Source organism: Canis lupus, chromosome 8, assembly GCF_048164855.1.
Source record: "Canis lupus baileyi chromosome 8, mCanLup2.hap1, whole genome shotgun sequence".
NCBI classification, from domain to species: domain Eukaryota; kingdom Metazoa; phylum Chordata; class Mammalia; order Carnivora; family Canidae; genus Canis; species Canis lupus.
In genome coordinates, this window is record NC_132845.1 from 27,528,379 (window position 1) to 27,549,489 (window position 21,111).

At 35.2% G+C, this 21,111-nt stretch overlaps 1 protein-coding gene and 1 pseudogene across 5 annotated transcripts in view; both read left to right on the forward strand.

Annotated features, from left to right (window-relative positions):
- The window catches only part of AGL (amylo-alpha-1,6-glucosidase and 4-alpha-glucanotransferase), a 72,714-nt gene that overhangs the window by 45,695 nt on the left and 5,908 nt on the right, over positions 1-21,111 (forward strand). For all 5 annotated transcript variants that reach the window (XM_072834665.1, XM_072834661.1, XM_072834663.1 and 2 more), the window contains exons 25-33: positions 1,592-1,694; positions 4,984-5,209; positions 6,291-6,402; positions 11,267-11,402; positions 13,342-13,454; positions 14,536-14,747; positions 16,177-16,274; positions 17,951-18,038; positions 18,151-18,284. In XM_072834665.1, coding sequence (XP_072690766.1) covers positions 1,592-1,694; positions 4,984-5,209; positions 6,291-6,402; positions 11,267-11,402; positions 13,342-13,454; positions 14,536-14,747; positions 16,177-16,274; positions 17,951-18,038; positions 18,151-18,284 — 1,222 coding nt within the window. The remainder of the gene's footprint in view (positions 1-1,591; positions 1,695-4,983; positions 5,210-6,290; positions 6,403-11,266; positions 11,403-13,341; positions 13,455-14,535; positions 14,748-16,176; positions 16,275-17,950; positions 18,039-18,150; positions 18,285-21,111) is intronic.
- LOC140639259 (small nucleolar RNA U3) lies at positions 15,457-15,533 on the forward strand (annotated as a pseudogene).

Here is a 21,111-nt window from a genome sequence, read left to right on the forward strand (position 1 = left end):
CTATTTTTATCTCATGCCTAAAGGTTACAGTTACCTAGAATGTTCAAGTTATTTGGCACCTGAAGTCCTTATTTTTATTTGGAAAAACTGGCCAACAAACTGTGACATTCTTAAGTTGTCTTGAATTAATGGGAAATTTGGTATTAAAATTTGACTCTAGGGCAGCCTGGGTGGCTCAGCGGTTTAGTGCCACCGTAGGCTCAGGGTGTGATCCTGGAGACCCAGGATCGAGTCCCACATCGGGCTCCCTGCATGGAGCCTGCTTCTCCCTCTGCTGTGTCTCTGCCTCTCTCTCTCTGTGTCTCTCATGAATAAATAAACAAAATCTTTAAAAAAAATAAAAGAAGATAAAAGAAAATTTGACTCTAGATTAATAGGTTAATAAACATGTTCAGTTATCTATCATTAAGATAATCATTTCATATCTAGATTTTTTTTAAAGATTTTATTTATTCATGAGAGACACACCCATAGAGAGAGAGAGAGGCAGAGACACAGGCAGAGGGAGAAGCAGGCTCCATGCAAGGAGCCTGATGTGGGACTCGATCCCGGGTCTCGAGGATCACACCCTGGGCTGCAGGCGGCACCAAACCGCTGCGCCACCGGGGTTGCCCCTCATAGCTAGATTAATTTGTTGCCTCTAATTGCAGGTAGAATCTTTTTAGATATATCATTAATATTATATGGCACAGCTTTCTCTCGACCTTGTCTACTTTCATATCTGGAGAATGTACTTTATACGTTTATAAACTTTCCCACTTGTGTTACTAAAGTATGTATATATATATTTATATATATATATATATATATATATAATGTGTTTATGGGAATCCCTGGGTGGCGCAGCGGTTTGGCGCCTGCCTTTGGCCCAGGGCGCGATCCTGGAGACCCGGGATCGAATCCCACGTCGGGCTCCCGGTGCATGGAGCCTGCTTCTCTCTCTGCCTGTGTCTCTGCCTCTCTCTCTCTCTCTCTCTCTGATGACTATCATAAATAAATTTAAAAAAATTTTTAAAAAATGTGTTTATATGTTAAATATTAGATCTCTGATTTCAACCTTTAATTTATTAAAAGAAAGTTTATCTGTGTATAAAGACTCACATTATAATCAATTTAGGTAAGCATCCCTTTCTAGCCCTGATTGTTTTTTTGGTTTTTTTTTAAAGAATTTATTCATGAGAAACCAAGAGAGAGAGAGACATAGGCAGAGGGAGAAGCAGGCTCCATGCAGAGAGCCCATTGTGAGACTCCTCCTAGGACTTCAGGATCATGCCCTGGGCCAAAGGCAGGCACTCACCTGCTCAGCCATCAAGGGGTCCCTGTAGCCCTGATAGTTAATCTCTTTGAAGTCATAGATTCCCTTAAGAATGTAGTAAAAAAAAATTTTTAAATTTAAAAAGAAGAAGAATATGGAACCTCATCACACAAATATTGGCATAGGTTTGGGCACACATTTTGCAGAATTTTAGAGGGTTTGCAGACTCCCTCATTCTTGTTCCCCAAGCTTAGAACAACTGGCCTATGGTAATGAGTTCATAGCCTTATGTGTATTATTCAGATTAACATATTACTTTGTTGTGTTTTCTGTTAGGCTTACCTCATTTTTCTTCTGGTATTTTCCGCTGTTGGGGAAGGGATACTTTTATTGCACTGAGAGGTCTACTGCTGATTACTGGACGCTATTTAGAGGCCAGGTAGGAGATCTCTAAAAAGTTGCAATGCCAGTTTATATCTAAATGTTTTCATATGCTCTTCAAACTTTCCTTCTTACCATCTGTTTGTAACATTTGGGAGGTATGTTTTTCCTTATGTATTTTTTTTTTTTACATGTTCATTTCATAAGATGATAGGATTTCAAAAGAGTGAAAATTCTTGAAGTCACTAAATTTTAGTCCTTCATGTTACAGGTCAGGTTATCTTCAGCATTTGCCAGTTAATTTCAGTAAAACTAAAAAATGTGTAACCATGTTAACTAACATTACTCACTAAAGAGTAAATTTCTATGCCTGAATTAAGTATAAGAACTCAGATTAGTGGTGGATCCCTGGGTGGCTCAGGATCCCTGGAGTCCCAGGATCGAGTCCCACATCAGGCTCCTTGCATGGAGCCTGCTTCTCCCTCTGCCTGTGTCTCTGCCCCTCTCTCTCTCTCTCTGCATCTCTCATGAATAAATAAATAAAATCTTTAAAAAAAAAAAAACTCATTAACTTTTAGGTAAAATTTGAATTCTATCATTTTTTTCCTTCTATAATGAAGACTGAGTCCTATAGAAAGAATTATACCATCAGGTTTTCCTCTATGTGTTGTCAAGCCTAGTAACCTCCAGGTTTGTCTTTTAGACTTAAAATAGTGTTTTCTTAATATCAGAATAATATGAATGAAATTATCAAAGGTAGAAAAGTGAAGCTGTACAGCAGTGCTACACAAATCAGTACTACAAATCAGTGGTGTCACCATCTCCTGAGAACTTGTTAGAAATGCAAATTAATGGTCCTTATGCTGAACTTCTGAATATAGGGATGGAGAAGGTAGAGTAACAGATGGAAATCTGTGTTTTCACAAGGGCTCCAGGTGATCTTCTGCAGCCCAAGGCTCTACAAATTAAAACTTTCATCGGAAAAAGCATTTATATGATACCTTGTGTTGAGGTCATTCAAAAAAAACTGAAGTTTGCCGCTTCAAATGAAAAAAGTTCTGATTTTGGTCCTTTTAAAATTGAAAATTTATTTTTTAAATTGAAGATTTCTAAGTGGGCATCTGAAACACATTGCATTCTTCCCTGCTAACCTAATACAATAAGACCTTTTCTTATTCATTTAAGAGATCATTATAGGGCTGTAGAAATTTGAGAGGCTGTTTGCTTCCTCCTTAAATACTCCTAACTGACTATGGTTAAGAAGTAGGAAATGGAACATTAGGGTTCAGCACAGTGTAATGGTTAAGAACTTGGGTTGGGGCCAAACTGCCAGGTTCGAACCCTGGTTCTAAACTACCAACTGATACATTATTTATCTTCTTTGTACTCTGTAAAATACTGATAGTACTTACCTTACAGGATTTTTCTAAGGATTTTTTTTCTAATGTTTTATATTTGGAGGGCGCCCAGGTGGCTCACTTGGTTAAGCGTCTGACTTCGGCTCAAGTCATGATCTCAGGATCCTAGGCTGGAGCCCCGCATCTGGCTTCATGCTCAGTGGGGAGTCTGCTTGTCCCTCTGCCCACCCCCCAATCGTGCTCACTTGCTCTCTCACTCTCTCTTTCTCAAATAAATAAAATCTTTTTGAAAAAAGATTTTTTTGAGAGTAATCTCTTCACCCAGCATGGGGCTCAAACTTATAACTCCAAGATCAAGAGTCACATGCTCAAGCCACTGAGCCAACCAGGCACCCCTAGAGAGGATTAAATGAACTAATACAATTAGGATCTGTCACATGCTAAGCATTGCATAAATGTTAGTTTTTTAAATCATTATTATTTTGTTGTCTGGGTTCCCAATTATCATTTCTATATACACTATCAACAATTTCTGCTGCTTAGTTTTATGTTATCTATCTAGATAGATGGGTATTTAGATCAGGGGTCAGAGAAATTTGGCCAATCACCTGTTTTGTATGACCTGGGTGCAAAGAATGGTTTTTACTATTTTAAAGAGTCATTTGAAAAAGAGTAATACAAGACTGGGACCATATATGGCCAACAGAGCCTAAAATATTTACTATCTGGTCCTTTGCAAAAAAAGTTGCCCACTCTGATCTATATGATTCTGAGAGAATAATGTATTTGTTAAGGTAGTGCTAGCTGTTCTAAATTATAAATTCATATATTTCAGTGGTTTTTCACAAATTTATTTCTCATTTCTGGTCCAAAATAGGTATTCAGGAGGCAGCTTTCCATGTAGTGATTCAGGGATCAAAGCTCCTTCATCTTGAGGATCGACCATCTGAGTACTACTCTCTAGTCAACTGGCAGAGAGGGAAGAGCCTGGGAAAAATACAGCTGTTCCACACACTTAACATACACTAGTTCCATTCACATTCTTGCTTTGGAATCCAGTAACCTGGCCACAGCTAGCTAAAAAAGTAGATTGAGGCATATAGGAAAGCCACTTTGGTGGGCACAGAGAGTTCTCCTTCATCCTTCTGCAGAGGTATTCATGGACAGAGGTCTTTTTATTCAAGTTTCAAGTGTATGACATTGTTCTGGATGGTTACAACTGCTCCATTCTGATTTTATTAATTGAAAATGTCACTGTCCATACTAACATTCTACTGTAGTATACAAGAAAAACCTTTATTGCACTATTATTTAAGAGAACAGCATTAAACTGAGACTTAAAATTAATTAATTTCTAAATGGTTTAGTCTAGGACATTTTAAATGACTTTTCCTAGGGTATACAGATTGCAATGCTAGGTTTTAAACCCCATTGTTATTTCTTAGTTTCATGCTCTTTTTAGAAATGCTATCCCATCTTACAAAGTTGTCATTTAGTATATGATAGTACAGTAATACGTTAAAAGATAAAGTATTCTCTGTCAGGTTTTTTAAATAAATCATGATTTTCAAGGTCAGCTTTTACCCATTTGTTTCCTTATGTATTTGCTTTGGTATTTAAAATAATAAAGTTCTTGTCCATGTCGTATTTACCTAGATTTTGAAATACCGCAGATTTCAAAAGTAGAATCTAGAGCTATAAGGGACCGTAAAAACCACCTAGTCCAATACCTAAATTGATAGATGAAGAAACTATCCCAGAGAGGGTAAGCTACACAGATTGTCAAGGAAAAAGCCAAGGCTAGGATTAAGGCTTCAAGCTTTTAATTCAAGGCTTAATCTCTCATATTATGACCATTTTCTACATGAAAATTCAAAGAAATAGGGACAAGAGAGAAAATGCATCTGAAATAATAGTCACAAAAAGGGACTTAAACTTTTTAAGTGATTGTTTTCGTGTTAAATGATCCACTTAATTCTGTTGTTTTAGGAATATTATTTTAGCATTTGCTGGTACCCTGAGACACGGTCTCATTCCTAATCTCCTGGGTGAAGGAACTTATGCCAGATACAATTGCCGGGATGCTGTGTGGTGGTGGCTACAGTGTATTCAGGATTACTGTAAAATGGTTCCAAATGGCCTAGACATTCTCAAGTGCCCAGTTTCCAGAATGTATCCTACAGATGATTCTGTTCCTTTGTCTGCCGGCACACTGGTAAAAATCCTCTTCAAACAGTTTTTTTTCCTTAAAAATAACTTTTAGCTTCTGATATAAAAATGTTTGTAATGAAGAATCCAAATCTGAAAGATTCTTCAAATATTGGTTTATGTTTAGCACCTACTGGTTCTATGAGCAATTGCAGAGATAAGACTTGCTTCTTGCTTAAAGAATTTTCAACATGATAGAAGAGATAATGTGTACATAACATGGTCATTGCAAAAGGTGGTGTATGGGAAATGCTGTGCATAAAAGGGAGAGAGATCATCTAGTAGATGGTTCTCAGGGAGGACTTCATAAGTAGCTAAAAATTTCACCTAAACTGAACCTTAAAAGATGAGTGGGATTTCAGCAGAGGTGAGAGAAGTTCTGGGAAGACCTCAGAGATGAAAGGAAAAGTAAAGAGCAGGGTAGATTGAAGCACAGTTTAGGACATACTGCTTAGTCTATTTTGGCTTTTTGTATAGGGTACCTGCAGAGTAGTAAGAGTAGGTGGGAAAGGGTAAACCAGGTTGTGGAGCACCTGATGACTAATCCAGGAAGTCCAGAGTTTATCTTATGAACAGTACAGAATAAATAAACATTCCAAGTGGTTTTCTTCCCAGTCAGTAATGTTCAATGATACTGTACTTTTTCCACTTCTCATCTACCTTTATATTATAACATTTGTCAAAAAAAGTTTTTATATAAAGTATCAGTTTATTATATAATAAGAGCAATGCCAATTTAAAGTTTAGATTTCTGTATAAGATAGATACAGTTATTAACTGCACAATTCACTCTAATGGAAACTATAGAAATTCACAAGAATTATTTTCATGTGTCAGCAAAATTATAAACTATTTCATGTCACAGACATGAATAGTCAAAACTACAATACGTTAAATATTCATATGCCAGAGGCTGACTGTATGATTTGGGGTATAGGAACTCCTTTTTTCTCCAGTCCCACCCCTGATCCCCATTTCTTCTCCTAAGGAAAAATCTATGTTTTCACAAAACTTCAGCTGTGGGATTTGGGAGAAGGTAAGAAAAATGTAATTTCTAACAGAACTAATATCCATTATGTCTCCAACAGGATCAACCACTGTTTGAAGTAATACAGGAAGTCATGCAAAGACACATACAGGGCATACAATTCCGAGAGAGGAATGCTGGTCCACAAATAGACCGAAACATGAAGGACGAAGGTACATAACTTTACATAGTAAAGATCGACTAATGAGGTAGAATTAAACTTTTTATATTATTCATGTATTTGACAAATATTATATTTGTGTCTAAAACTTCAGAATATCCCAATGAGAGAGATTAACATAGTTCCTGATCTCACTAGTTTAGTTTTAGTTTCTAGAGGAAAGATAAAATTTTATATATTTTGTCAGTTAATTTGAAAGGTAGTTTTGGTGATTGTATTTATGATCATAATAACGAATGAGTGCTCACTGTGTGTGCTAGGCATTATGCTAACAGCTTTTTCATGTTATTCCCATGTAATACTCCCAAGAACACTGGGGATGAGTTATACTGTTCCCATTTGTGTTGATAAGATGACTGAAGCAGAGTAGCTTGCTTAGAGTCACACAACTACTAAGTGGCAGAGTTAAGGTTTCATTTACAATCTGTGTAACTTAGGGTCTTCTAAAATTCTTTTTGTAAAAAGTTTTGTCTACACGGTTAAATAGATATACTTTTTTAATCTCTTAGAAGTTCATCATATTCCTATTTTTAATGGCATACTATCATCACCAGCCAGTGCAAGGCTAATGATAATTTATTTTATTACTCTATAGAGACTTTCCATATAGGAAGTAATGCAAAGACATATGCAGGGTATACAATATACATATACAATTCTGTGTATTTATTGTTCTTTGAAACATATACTGCTTTTTTGTGCATGTAGATTTTTCTTACTTCTTAATGTTGAAAGAATTAGAGACTGATAGAAATTTGCAAACATGGGGCACTTGGAGGGCTCAGTCAGTTAAGTGCCCGATTCTTGATCTCAGCTCAGATCTTGATCTCAGGATCATGAGTTCAAGCCCACCCTGGGCTCCATGTCCAGTATGGAGCCTACTTAAAAAAAAAAAAAAAGTTGCAAAAATGATATATAAGAGTATCCTGAAGTCTTCATCCAGCTTCCCCAATGAGGATATCTTACCTTACTGTATCTATATCTTACTGTAGTACAATATCAAAATTAGGAAACTGACATTAGTTTAGTTTAATACTAGTTAACTAGACTATAGACCATATTCAGTTTTAACTATTTTTTAGAGTCTTTTTTTAATTTTTTTTAAAGATTTTATTTATTTATTCATGAGAGACAGAGAGAGGCGGAGACACAGGCAGAGGAAGAAGCAGGCTCCATGCAGGGAGCCTGATGTGGGACCCGATCCCGGGTCTCCCGGATCAGGCCCTGGACTGAAGGCAGCGCTAAACCGCTGAGCCACCTGGGCTGCCCAGTTTTAACTATTTTTACATTAACTCATTTGTGTGTGAGCATGTGTGTGTGGTTCTATGTAATTTTGCCCCGTGTATGGTTTCATGTAACCACTACAGCAATCAAGACACTCAACTGTTTCGTCACCACAAAGGTCTTTCTTACGCTAACCCCTTTAGAGTCACAACAACAATCCCTGGTCTCTGACAACTACTAATCTGTTACGCATCTTTGTGGTTTTATCATTTTAAGAATGTATATAGATGGAATCATATAGTATGTAACCGTTTGAGATTGGTTCTTTCACTAAGCATAATTCCCCTGAAATCCATCCAATCTATTATATGTATCAATAGTTTATTCCATTTTATTGCTCAGTGGTATTCTCTTTCATGGATGTAACATTCACCTGTGGAAGGACATTTTGTTTTTTTCCATTTTTTGGTTGATGTAAGTAAGGCTAATATGAACATTTATATATAGGTGTTTGTAGGAAAATAAATTTTTATTTCTCTGGGACAAATGCCCAAGTATTTGATTGGGCCATATGGTAAGTATGATTTTTTTTTTAAGATTTTATTTATTTATTCATGAGAGACACACACAGAAAGGCAGAGACACAGGCAGAGGGAGAAGCAGGCTCCATGCAGGGAGCCCGACATGGGACTCGATTCCGGGTCTCCAGGATCACACCCTGGGCTGAAGGCGGCGCTAAACCGCTGAGCCACAGGGCTGCCCTGAATTTGTTTTTGTAAGAAACTGCAAACTATTTTCTAAAGTGGTTTACCATTTTACAATCCCACCAGCAAACTGGAGAGATCCAGTTTTTCCATGTCCACAGCAGCATTTGATGTTAATCACTTTTTTTTAAGCTGTTCTGGTGGTTGGGTATACCACCACCCATTGTGGTTTTAATCTGAATTTCCCTAACAGCTAATGGTATTGAACATCTGTTCTTGTGCTTACTTGTCATCTGTAGCTCTTTTTGACGAAATGTGTGTCTTTTGCCATTTTCTAATTGGATTGTTGGGCTTTTTTGTTTTTTTACTATTGGAGATTTTATATGTGTGGCAAAATGCACATATTTACCATTTTACCATAAAGTACGTAACTTTAACCATTTTAAGTATGCAGTGGCCACTGCATCTCTAGAATTTTTCTCTAGAATTCCATCTCTAGAATTTTTCATCATCCCACACTGAAACTCTGTACCCAATAAACCATCACTTCTTATTCTTTCCTCCCCTAAACCCTATTAACCACTATTCTATTTTCTGCCTCTATAAATCTGACTGTTCTACATACCTCATATACATGGAATCATAGGGTATTTGTTCTTTTGTGTCTGGCTTATTTCGCTTAGCATTGCTATATCAGAGCTGCATATACTATACTTTTGTGCTCTTTGATTAAATACTACCTAATTTCACCTGTCTATATTCCCACTGATAATTAAAATGGCTTTCTTATGTGTCCATGTGCATGTTCCACTAATCTCATGGGTATAAAGCAACAAGTAATTGTTTTTATTTGCAATTCTATTACTGATGGATTTGAGTATTATTCCTGTTTATTATTTTTTAAGAAAGTTTCCTTTTCTATAAATTGTTCATGTGCTTTGCCTTTATTTATATTTCATCAATCCTGTATATTTTCCTTGTTGATTTCTAGGAGTCCCTTGTATATTCATCCATTGTCAGTTTTAGATATTGCACAAACCTTTTCCCAGTCTGGCACCCAACTTAACTTTATCTATGATGTCCTTCACTGTAGTTTATTTCAGAAATCCTACCTGGCCCACAGGTACAAAGATAATGTCTCATTTACTTTTATTAACTTTGTAGGCTTGCCTTTTACAAATAAAAAGAAACAATTCATTCCATTTTAATCCATTCATCTTTTGTCCTTATGGTTCTCTTTTTTTTTCTTAAGATTTTACTTAATCTTAAACTGTTATCTTAAAAAAACTTAAACTGTTGTGACTCTACTTTCTCTTTTCTTTGGTTATTGCCTTTCTTTAGGCAGCAATAAACTTTTATGTGTACTTTGATCATGTTTTCTTTCCATATCTCTTACAACATCCTCCAAGATTGATTGATTGATTTCCAGAGGCTAGTCCTTCCATCCCTAACTCACAGTACAGGAAATAGGAACAGGAGGTAAAAGTAGTTTGCCTAAGGACATGCATACATAGTCCATTAATAAACATGAGAGAAGCATTCAGCCTTACCAGTACTCAAACAAATTCATATTAAAGTGGGTCTCCATTTTTCCCTACTAAATTATCATGAGACAGTATAGCATAAATGAAAGCACCAATGCTAGAAGCAGACTTGCTGTGTTAAAATTCCCATCTCTGCTCATTTTCTAGCTGTGTTCCCTTGGATAGGTTTTAACCTCTCTTTGCCTCCCTTTTCTACATTGGTAAAAGGAATATAATAATAGCACCTACCTCCTAAGGTTGATATGAGGATTCAATGAAATATGTATGTTAAAGCACTTAGAATAGTGCATGGCACATAGTGCTGTAAGTCTATTTATTATTAGAAAAAAAAAAAAAAACCCAGTGTATTAGTTTGCTGTGAGTGTCATATCAAAGTACCATACACTGGGTAGCTTAAATGACAAAAAATATATTGTTTCTCAGTTCTGGAGAGTAGAAATCCAAAATTAAAGCGTTGACAGGGTTGACTCGACCTTAGGGCTGTGAGACAAAGATCTGTTCAAGCCTCCCTCATAGGCTTGTAGATAGCCATGTTCATGTTTACGCAGATGTTCTCCCTATATCTTCACATCAGCTTCCTTCAGTGCATTGTCTGTGCCCAAATTTCCTCATCTTATCAGGATACCAGTGGAACTGGATTAGAGTGCAGGCTAATGACCTTATTTTAATGTGATTAATTTTTAAATTCCAATCTCCAAATAAGGTCATATTCTGATGTACTGGGGTTAGGACTTTAGCATATGAATTTGGATGTTTACACAATTCAATCAATAGCAAACAGTAACAAAAAAAATAACAAACAGTAGCAAATAACATTTTAGTTTTGAGAGGTATTCACATACTATTGATGGCATTGTAAATTGACTCATTATTCTTGGAAAGCAATGTAGAGATAGATATCCAGATATGTTTTATGAGATTTAAAATATTCATATATTTTTGTTCATGAATTTATTATGCTCCTGGAATCTAGTCCATAAAATAATCTAAAACACACAAAAAAGTCGTATCATATAATACTGATTATAGCATTGCTTGTAATCACATAAAAAAATGAAGCAATCTTTATGTCTAACAGGAAATGTTTACATTGACTTGTATGAAAAATTCTATAATTTCTACAAATTATAATTTTTATAATTGTATATACATAATTTATATATTTTCTTGCTAATAGAGTGGTACATTGAATATCCTCATACATATCTTCATATGCACATAGGTAAGGTTTTCTCTAAAATATGTATCTAGAAAAGAAACTACTATGTGTTAGAATATGCACATCTTCAACTTTTACAGTATTACTACATTGCTCTCCAGAGTGATTGTCCTAGTTTATTATATCACTCTCAGATTTTATAAATGTTTCATTTTGCTTTTTTAGGCTTTAATATAACTGCAGGGGTTGACGAAGAAACAGGATTTGTTTATGGAGGAAATCGCTTAAACTGTGGCACATGGATGGATAAAATGGGAGAAAGTGATAGAGCTAGAAACAGAGGAATCCCAGCCACTCCAAGGTAGGCTTTATTTGTATGGTGCTTATATAGTAATACCCTTTTTATTTATTTTTTTTTTATTTTTTAATTTTTATTTATTTATGATAGTCACAGAGAGAGAGAGAGAGAGAGAGAGAGGCAGAGACACAGGCAGAGGGAGAAGCAGGCTCCATGCACCGGGAGCCTGACGTGGGATTCGATCCAGGGTCTCCAGGATCGCGCCCTGGGCCAAAGGCAGGCGCCAAACCGCTGCGCCACCCAGGGATCCCGTAATACCCTTTTTAAAATCACATACTTGTGGAGTCTTTTATTCCATTAACCATGAAACCTTCGTATCAAATCAGTCAAATCTGGGGCATCTGAATGGTTCAGTCAGTTATGCGTCCAACTCTTGTTTTAGGCTCAGTTTATGATCTCCTGGGTGGTAAATTGAGCCTGGAATTGAGCCCCATGCTCAGCGTCAAGTTGGCTTGAGATTCTGTCTCTGCCCTTCCTCCTTGCCATGTGTGCACACATGCACTCTTTCTCAAATAATCTTTTTTTTAAAAAATCAGTCAAAATCTCCCTTCCTCCCTCCCTCCTACTTCCTATTCCACTCACTCCTTCCTTTCCCACAATATACATATACGCAACTCTCTTGTTACAAGTCATTGAGTAAAGCTGTCTGTTCTTTTCTAGAAGTTCTCATGAGATGATTCTCAGCAAGCACCTCAAGGGAAGGTTTTATGATTCATTATCCCTGTTGTTAAGATCTTTTCTTAACCTGAAATGCTTTTATTGTAAACATTTCATTATGTCCATTGATTGTAAATACAGAAAATACCCAATTATTCTGTTCTTTATGAAATACTTTTAATTTCTGAACTTTTTCCCCCTAATTATTTTATCTTTTGTCCCATCATTTCTTTTTATGGTTTCAAATGCTTAATACTTCGTAACAAGTCTAGGGGTGCCTGGGTCTCTCAGTTGGTTAAGAATCTGACTACATACCAGCTCAGGTCTTGATCTCAGGGTCATAAGTTCAAGCCCCACGTGGGGCTCCATGCTGAGTGTGGAGCCTACTTTAAAAAAAATAAAAATTAAATTTAAAAAATTTTTTAAAAAGGCAGTATCAAGTCTAAGAAACTTTTTTCTTATTCTAAATTTTATCTTCAAAATAGTCAAAGGGATTATAAGGGAAAGGTGGGGAAGTGAATGGGGAAAAATTAGAGAGGGAAACAAACCATAAGACTCCTAACTATGGGAAAAAAACAAAGGGTTGTAGAAGGGACCATGAGTGGGGGATGGAGTAACTGGGTGACATGCATTAAGGAGGGCACTTAATGGGATGTGCACTGGGTGTTATACTATATGTTGGTAAATTGAATCTAAATTTTAAAAAATAAATAATTTTTTTTAAAAAAATCAAGAGTCAGATACTTAACCAACTGAAAACAAAAACTAATTTTATCTTCAGTCAGAATTATCAAGAAAAAAATCATTTAATCATAGCTGTTTTTACATGCTTTGCAAATTCTTTTTAAAACATGTTTATTTTGGTACATTATTAGGTCTTCTTGTACTTCCCTTCCATTTTCCTTAAAAATGGGCTTTGAAATTGTTATGTATACCTTCCCTAGCTTTCTTCAGTCCCATATCCCATGTTTACCATCTTTTCTCTGGTACTCTGTTTCAATATTCTCCAATTCTTTACCACTGCCTTTTCCAGCTGCCATCTCCTTTAACTCTGTAATCACCATTCCACTCCATAGAATTTTTTTTAAGTGTTGAGAAGGTAAGCAATGGTAAAACAGTAATAGGAGAGCCTTCTTATATGTGCATTTCTTATATACATTTCAATAAAGTGAGCGGTTTTTCATAGATGGTTGTTTTTATAATTCATCAGAATTGTTTATTGAATGCCCTGTGAGTAGTGCTTAAGTGACTCCAACTTACAGAATAAAGTTTCTTTTAATTTTAGAGATGGGTCTGCTGTGGAAATTGTGGGCCTGAGTAAATCTACTGTCCGCTGGTTGCTGGAATTATCCAAAAAAAGAATTTTCCCTTATCATGAAGTCAGAGTAAAAAGACATGGTAAGCTGTTCATTTTATTTAAAAAAAAAAAAAAAAAAAAAAAAAAAAACTTTGAATATGCTGTCTATACTCCTAATCTACCTAATTGTTATTTGACTCAGTGAACTAATATTAGAAAACCCTCAAGATTAAGAAGAAAGAAAAAACGTTAGTTTACTCATATAAAGTTGTAACAAAACTGGTTACTAACCATATTTTTGCAACAGCTTTGAACTGAGATATGAAAAGCATCATAGTTATTGCCTTATTGTGCTTTTCTTTGCCCTTAATGTGACTGTGAGCAAGTTGCATTTTTGTGAACACTTATGAAATCTTTACATCTCTTTTTTTAGAACTGTGCTATCCAATAGAAATATAATTTGAGCCACATATATAATTTTTTAAGCCACATATATAATTTTAAATTTTCTAATACTTACATTGAAAAAAAGTAAAAAAGGGCAGCCAGGGTGGCTCAGCGGTTTAGCGCTGCCTTTAGCCCAGGGTGTGATCCTGGAGACCTGGGATCGAATCCCACATTGGGCTCCCTGCATGGAGCCTGCTTCTCCCTCCGCCTGTGTCTCTGCCTCTCTCTTTCTGTGTCTCTCATGGATAAATAAATAAAATCTTAAAAAAAAAAAAAAAAGAAAGAAAAGAAAAAGGTGAAATTAATTATATTTTATTAACTCAGTATATGCCAGATGTTATTTCAACATATAATCAGCATTAAATTATTCATGAGATATTTTACATTCTTTTGTGAGAGGAATATTTTCTTTGAAATTCAGTATATAAAAAAAAAATTCAGTATATATTTTATACTTCTGGCACTTCTCAATTCAGACTAGCCTCATTTCAAGTGCATAAACATAACTTTATCAAACATGTAAGAGTGATACAAAGACCAGTCAAGGATCATTTGCTAGAGTCTAATCCTTTCTGATAATATAATGAAAGATGATTTTTTATTTCAGTCCTTTAAAAAACCCTGACATTTTCAAGAAGTGGATAATTTATTGCCTAAATATTACTCTTTGGCTATAAGTAAATATGTGGATTTCTTTGAATGCTTAAAACTGCCAAGTCTTTTATCATGTTTCAGGAAAGGTTGTGACAATCTCATATGATGAGTGGAACAAAAAAATACAAGACAACTTTGAAAAGCTATTTCATGTGTCAGAAGACCCTTCAGATTTTAATGAAAAGCATCCTAACCTGGTTCACAAACGTGGCATATACAAAGATAGTTATGGAGCTTCCAGCCCTTGGTGTGACTATCAGCTCAGGCCTAATTTTACCATAGCAATGGTTGTGGTAAGTGAATTGTTATTTACAAATTTCAAAAATGTTGTGATGGAGTGTATTTAGTTCTTTATTCCCATTTGTTTTCAAATTCATTTAGTTGCCAAAAAGCATATTGCTTACTAGCTAGTTCAATATAGTCTTTTTAAATTAATAAAGCTTTATGCATACCACCCTTAACCTACAATATCCAGTATCAAAAAACAGAAAATAATAGATGACGACTAATGAAGTGCTTCCCAACACTTTTCATATCATAGCACACATAGAAAAGAAAGATATTTGTACAGCACACTGAGCTAACTGAAGTAGATTGGTTGTGTCAGATTGAAACTGCTTCACTTAGCCCCAGGCCCTGCCCCACTGCCTTGAAAGCTGATGGCATGGCTATTTTAGCACACCTGTGCTATGACCAGTACCTCAACCCACTGGTTGGAAAGATCTAGACTGTTGAACTAATGTGAGTAGCTTCTAACTTATATTCTACTTCCTTCGTTGTATTGCTAAAATGCATCTATCCAGCCAAGAATTCTAGACTCCTTTTATCTCTACTTAGTCTAAAAATAAACTAGAAGGACAGTAAAATAGAGATGGCATGTACTCTTCCATGCCTGCTTAGCTGTTTCTACCTTGTCAAAAAGAGAAGTAAACATGGTACTATAAATTATAGTAGAATAAAAAAATCCAAGGGCATGTAAAGTTAGCTTCTGTTCAGTATGCAAAGACTATACTTTCAAGGATCATTTCTATAGTTTGTTACTCTTCAGTATGCATTGGATTTCATTTAACCATTAAAATTAATGCAGATTCTTAGCCACCAGTGCTTTCTCTCCTTCTCCGTATCAGAAGTAAATTTACTCATGCTGTTAGAGTACAAGATTCTGTATTTTACTATGATCCCGATAGCAAAAAAATGACTACCAGATACATTTAAATTAGGAAGCTATTGTAGGGATGCTTGGGTGGCTCAGTGGTTAAGCATCTGCCTTCAGCTCAGGTCATGATCCCAGGGTCCCGTGGGTAACTTCTCCCTCTGCCTATGTCTCTGCCTCTCTTGTGTCTCTCGTGAATAAATCTTTTTTTTTTAAAGGAAGCTACTGTAAATCTTCTGAAAAATGAATTAGATGGGTTTAAGTGTGCTCTGCTTCATTGTAGCTGTGGCAACTTCTTTTTGGAGCTTGAACACTTTGTTAAAATGACACAAGGAAACAATCACCTCTATCAGCTTTCCTAACTCCTAAAGCCAAGAACAGTGCTTCCAGGTCAGCCCCATAGCATTAGGTCTGGTTAGGCATCTGCACTCGAAAACAAATTCTGACCCACACTATCTTTAAACAGTTTTCATTTCCAAGTTTATGAATAGTTTATGTTCCACTGTGGGTAGAAACTAATTCTTTTGTGATCTTTAAAAGTTTGAATATTTGTTTTTGACATTCGTTAGGCCCCTGAGCTCTTTACTGCAGAGAAAGCATGGAAAGCTCTGGAGATTGCAGAAAAAAAGCTGCTTGGTCCCCTAGGCATGAAAACTTTGGATCCAGAGTAAGTTAGAATATAAGTATTAAGAATGTTGCTCATATGGTATTTGATATATAATTCTATTTAATTATATTTAATCTTGACATGAAAACTTTTGACTAGAGTAAATTGGAGTACAAATATTAAAAATGTTGTTGATATTGATTGCATCAGTCATAATTTTTTGCTTGTCAGTAAACTCTCTAAAATTATGTCAGAGTTTTTAAAAATACCAGCTATATGTTCATTAAATATCAGTGTTCATAATGCTTGTCCTTTATTTAGTAATCAAGAAGAATTTTAAGCTTATAAAACTAATGTTATAAATATTTCCTAATGCTTATTTTTTTCTGATTGTAAAAATAATACATGATTATGGGCATTGGAAGTGTAGACATAATTGTCTTCTCAGAGACAGTCCATATTTTCCAAGTTGTTAACTCCTGTTCATTCTCTCCCTATTTCTAAATACTATGTGTATGCGGCTGTTATTAGACATTATTTGGTTATTTCTTTGAAGATGTAACTCTTTTCTCACCTAACCATTAATCATTTCCATCCTTTCTATATAATTACCCCATTATTTTTATTTAAACCAATAACTGATTTTGTTTTTATTTTATAATTTTGTCATTTTAATTTCTTTCCCAACTTTTGTTTTTTCTTGAGTTTCTAATGACTTTCCTGTTTGTCTTCTGCTGTTTTCTTTTAAAGCTTGATGCTCAACATTAAGTTGCTTTCTATATCAATCTATAGACCCTCTTTTCTATATAGTGCCCCCACCTTTGTAGAATTTTCCTAATTTACTGTATACTCATTTCAGTCTTGAGATGCAAACTTTTTGTGTGTATACTTATCCGCATTCGGAGGTGTTCTCCAGAATTTTCAGAAGCATTAGGAACCACTAGTCAAAACTAAAACCCACAGTTAAGGCTTACTCATGTGGCAAGTTCTGTCTCTCATTAAAAGAAAAAAAGAAAAGTAATAATTTCATTAAACTGACCAACAACTGTCTTCAATTATCTGTCACAATAAGTTTGTAATACATTGTTTAGTTTATAAGTGTGTATAAATATTCTATGTCTATTTGGTTGGTACTTATAATCTGATAAATACCAATTTTAATTAATTTTAAAGTAACTTCATGGAGAAGTTTCAGAAGCAACCTTTCTAACATATAATAATAAAACTATATCTTTAATGTTTACTAATTCAAATTATTTTATGTATATTTTAGTCATTAATATATTAGAAGCTTAGTAAGATAATTGGCTTTAACCAATATTTAGTGTCAGACTAACTCCTTGAAGGCAAGATACCTGAATACTTTATATTTCTCAGTATCAACCAGTAACTATTTGTTAATTATTTCCTAACATGTTGTTAAAGTATTCTGGAGGTGGCTGGCTGGCTCAATCAGTAGAACATGTGACTCGATCTGAGGGTCATGAGTTCAAGCCCCACATTGAGCCTAGAGTTTACTTATTAATTAATTAATTTTTAAGACAGGTTGTAAAAAAAAATTCTGAATCCAGTATATACTAATTTATGGTTAAATAGATAATGAGCTTGCTTATTCTATAGACTTGGAAGGCAAAATTATTTGATCATTTCTCTTACTTTTGCTATTGAAAAATCTTTCTAATGCTTCTTATGTAATATTTGATCTTTTTCTAACCTAAATTTCAATCATTTTGCAGCGATATGGTTTATTGTGGAATTTATGACAATGCCTTAGACAATGACAACTACAATCTTGCTAAAGGTTTCAATTATCACCAAGGACCTGTAAGAATTTCGTTTCTCTTTTCAGAGTTTTCAGTTGAAATTATTTTCCAAATAACTTAATAAATATTCACAGCTCTTTTTTTTTCCTTTCCTTTTAAATCCTCTTTTTTAGGAGTGGCTGTGGCCCGTTGGGTATTTTCTTCGTGCAAAATTATATTTTTCTAAATTGATGGGTCCAGAGGCCAATGCCAAGACTGTGTTTTTGGTTAAAAACATTCTTTCCCGACATTATGTTCATCTTGAGAGGTAAGGCGTCAGGGGGCATGTAATTTTCATCTAGTGTTTAGTCAGTTTATTAAATATTAGGTAAATAACAGTTCCTTAAAATTCATTCCTGTATACTCTAGGTATCCCAATGAAATTTGAAAACTTTACTCTTATTTAACATGACAAGTTCAATGATATAATTTTCATCTTCCTTTAACTATTTTAGGTTATTTATCTTAATTTAAGGACATGATATTATATAATTTACACATGTGGAATAGTCTTTGATTTTTTAAATATAGTGGATATTTTGGGTATGCTTAAAACAGAAGAAATATAAAAACTAAAAGTACTTAGGCTGGGCCTTTTGAGTTAACTGATTTAAAGACTTATGTGGTTGCCAGAGGGGAAACAGATTTTGCTTCATTTACTTTGAAAGCTATTATGAGATGCAGAAGTTTTAGTTTCATGAATTGACCCTCTTATCATTATGAAATGACCTTCTTTATCACTGGCAATGTATCTTTGCTTCAGAATTCACTTTGATAGGGCAGCCCAGGTGGCCTACCGGTTTAGCGCCACCTTTAGCCCTGGGTGTGATCCTGGAGACCCGGGATCGAGTCCCACGTCAGGCTCCCTGCATGGAGCCTGGTTCTTCCTCTGCCTGTGTCTCTCTGCCTCTCTCTCTCTGTGTCTGTCATGAATAAATAAATAAAATCTTTAAAAAAAAAAAAAAAGAATTCACTTTGATAGTAATATAAGCATGTCAGGTTTCTTTCGATTAGTTTTTACCACACTATATATTTCTTCATCCTTTACTTTTAACCTACTTGTGTCTTTATGTTTAAGGTAGGTTTCTTGTACATAGAAGCATGTAATGAGGACTTGCTTTTTTATGCAGCTTGATAATTTCTGACTTTTATTTGGAAAGTTCAGGCCATTTATACTTAATGTGATTATATTATTAAGTAGAAATCTGTTTTCTGTTTATTCTGGGTTTTGTTAGCTTTTTCCTCTTTTTCTGCTTCTTTTGGACTGGATTTTTTTTTTAAGATTTTTTTATTTACTTATTCATGGGAGACACAGAGAGAAGGCAGAAACATAGGCAGAGGGAGAAGCAGGCTCCCCGCTGGGAGCCTGATGTGGGACTCCATCCTGGGACTCCAGGATCACGCCCTGAGCCGAAGGCAGATGCTCAACCGCTGAGCTACCCATGGGTCCCTGGATATTTATTATTTGGCATATATTTACTCCGTTTTATCTCCTTTCTTGGCTAATTAGCTACTTTTTTAAATTGTTGCTTTACGTTTATAATTTATCATAGTTTACCCTCCAGTATACCTTCAAGTATAGTATAATAATCTTAAAATAGTATAGTTCCATTTCTCCCTTTTGTGCTATTATTGTCATCTATTTTGCTTCGCAAACATTATAGCCCCGCACAACATTGTTACTATTTTTGTTTTGCCATCAGTTATTTTTCTTAGATATTTAAATAATACAGAAAAAAGTCTTAGGCAACTACTCACATAATTGCCATTTCCAGTGTTCCTCTGTGTGTGAATATCTATTTCCATCTGGTATCATTTTCTTTTGCCTAAGGAATTCCTCTATAATGTCTTATAGTGCAAGCCTACTCTTGATAAATTCTTTAAGGTCTTATATGTCAAAAAAAAAAAAAAAGGTCTTATATGTCAGCAAAGTCTTTATTTTGCCTTCATTTTTGAAAGTTATTTTTGTTGTACAGAGAATTCAATGTTAACAAGTTTTTTCTTTCAGTGCATTGAAGTGTGGCATTGTTTTGACAGTAAATCTGCTATCATCCTTACTCATCCTTACTCTCTAATGTTCCACTAATTCCATTAAGTAAATTTTTCGTTTTACACATTGTTTTCATCTCTTGAAGTTTGATTGTGGTCTTTTTTATATCTTCCGTGTCTCTGTTGAATATTTTGAACATATGGAATATGGTTACAGTAACTATTTTAATGTCTTTGTCTGCTAATTGATATCTGGGTTGATTTCATTTATGATGATTCCCTTCTTATGGATTGTTTTATCCTGTTCTTTACCTGTGTTTTGGTATCAGCTTTTTTTGTATTTCTATAAATATTCTTGGACTTTGTTTTGCAATGCAGTTATTTGCAAACAGTTTGATCCCTTCAGATTTTGATTTTAAGCTTTGTTGGGTCTGACCCAGAGCAGGATTTAGTGTAGAGCTAATTATTCTCCACTAATGAGTCATGGCCTGAGTTCTTTATCCCATATCCCTAAAATTACGAAGTTTTCAAACCTGGCTGGTAGAAATGAGCACTGTTCCTGACCCATTGTAAATGTCAGGTACAAGTTTAATTCTTCAGGTAATTCTTTCCCCATCCTTCATTAGTTTACTCTTGTGTATTGACTGATCGATAGGCGAATAGTTGAGTGGGACCTTCTGCATATCTCCAGAGTTCTCTCCTTTTTTTGTACTCTGTCCTGAAAATTCTAGTAGCCTTGGTCTTCCTGGACTATCTGTTCCATTTCTTCAACTCCAGGAGTCTGCCAGGCTCTACCTTTTCCCTTTCCCGTGTCAGATCCTGGAAACTCCCTCGAGCCAGAAAGTATGGTAGTTACAGGGTTCCTTGCATTTTCTTCTCATTTCTTAGGGATCACTGTTCTTTGTTGCCTAATATCCAGCATCTTGAAGATTACTGCTTCATTCTCCTTGTCCATTGTTTCAGGCGCAAGGGAGCTTCTGTCTACATTATTCCATGTTTGTCAGAAGTGGAAGACCTTTGCTTTCTGGCCTAATAAGATGTTTTAAGCTCATATCTTACTTTTCTTGCCCTAGCCTAGGTGGGCAGTTCTGTCCCTGGTTTGTTTA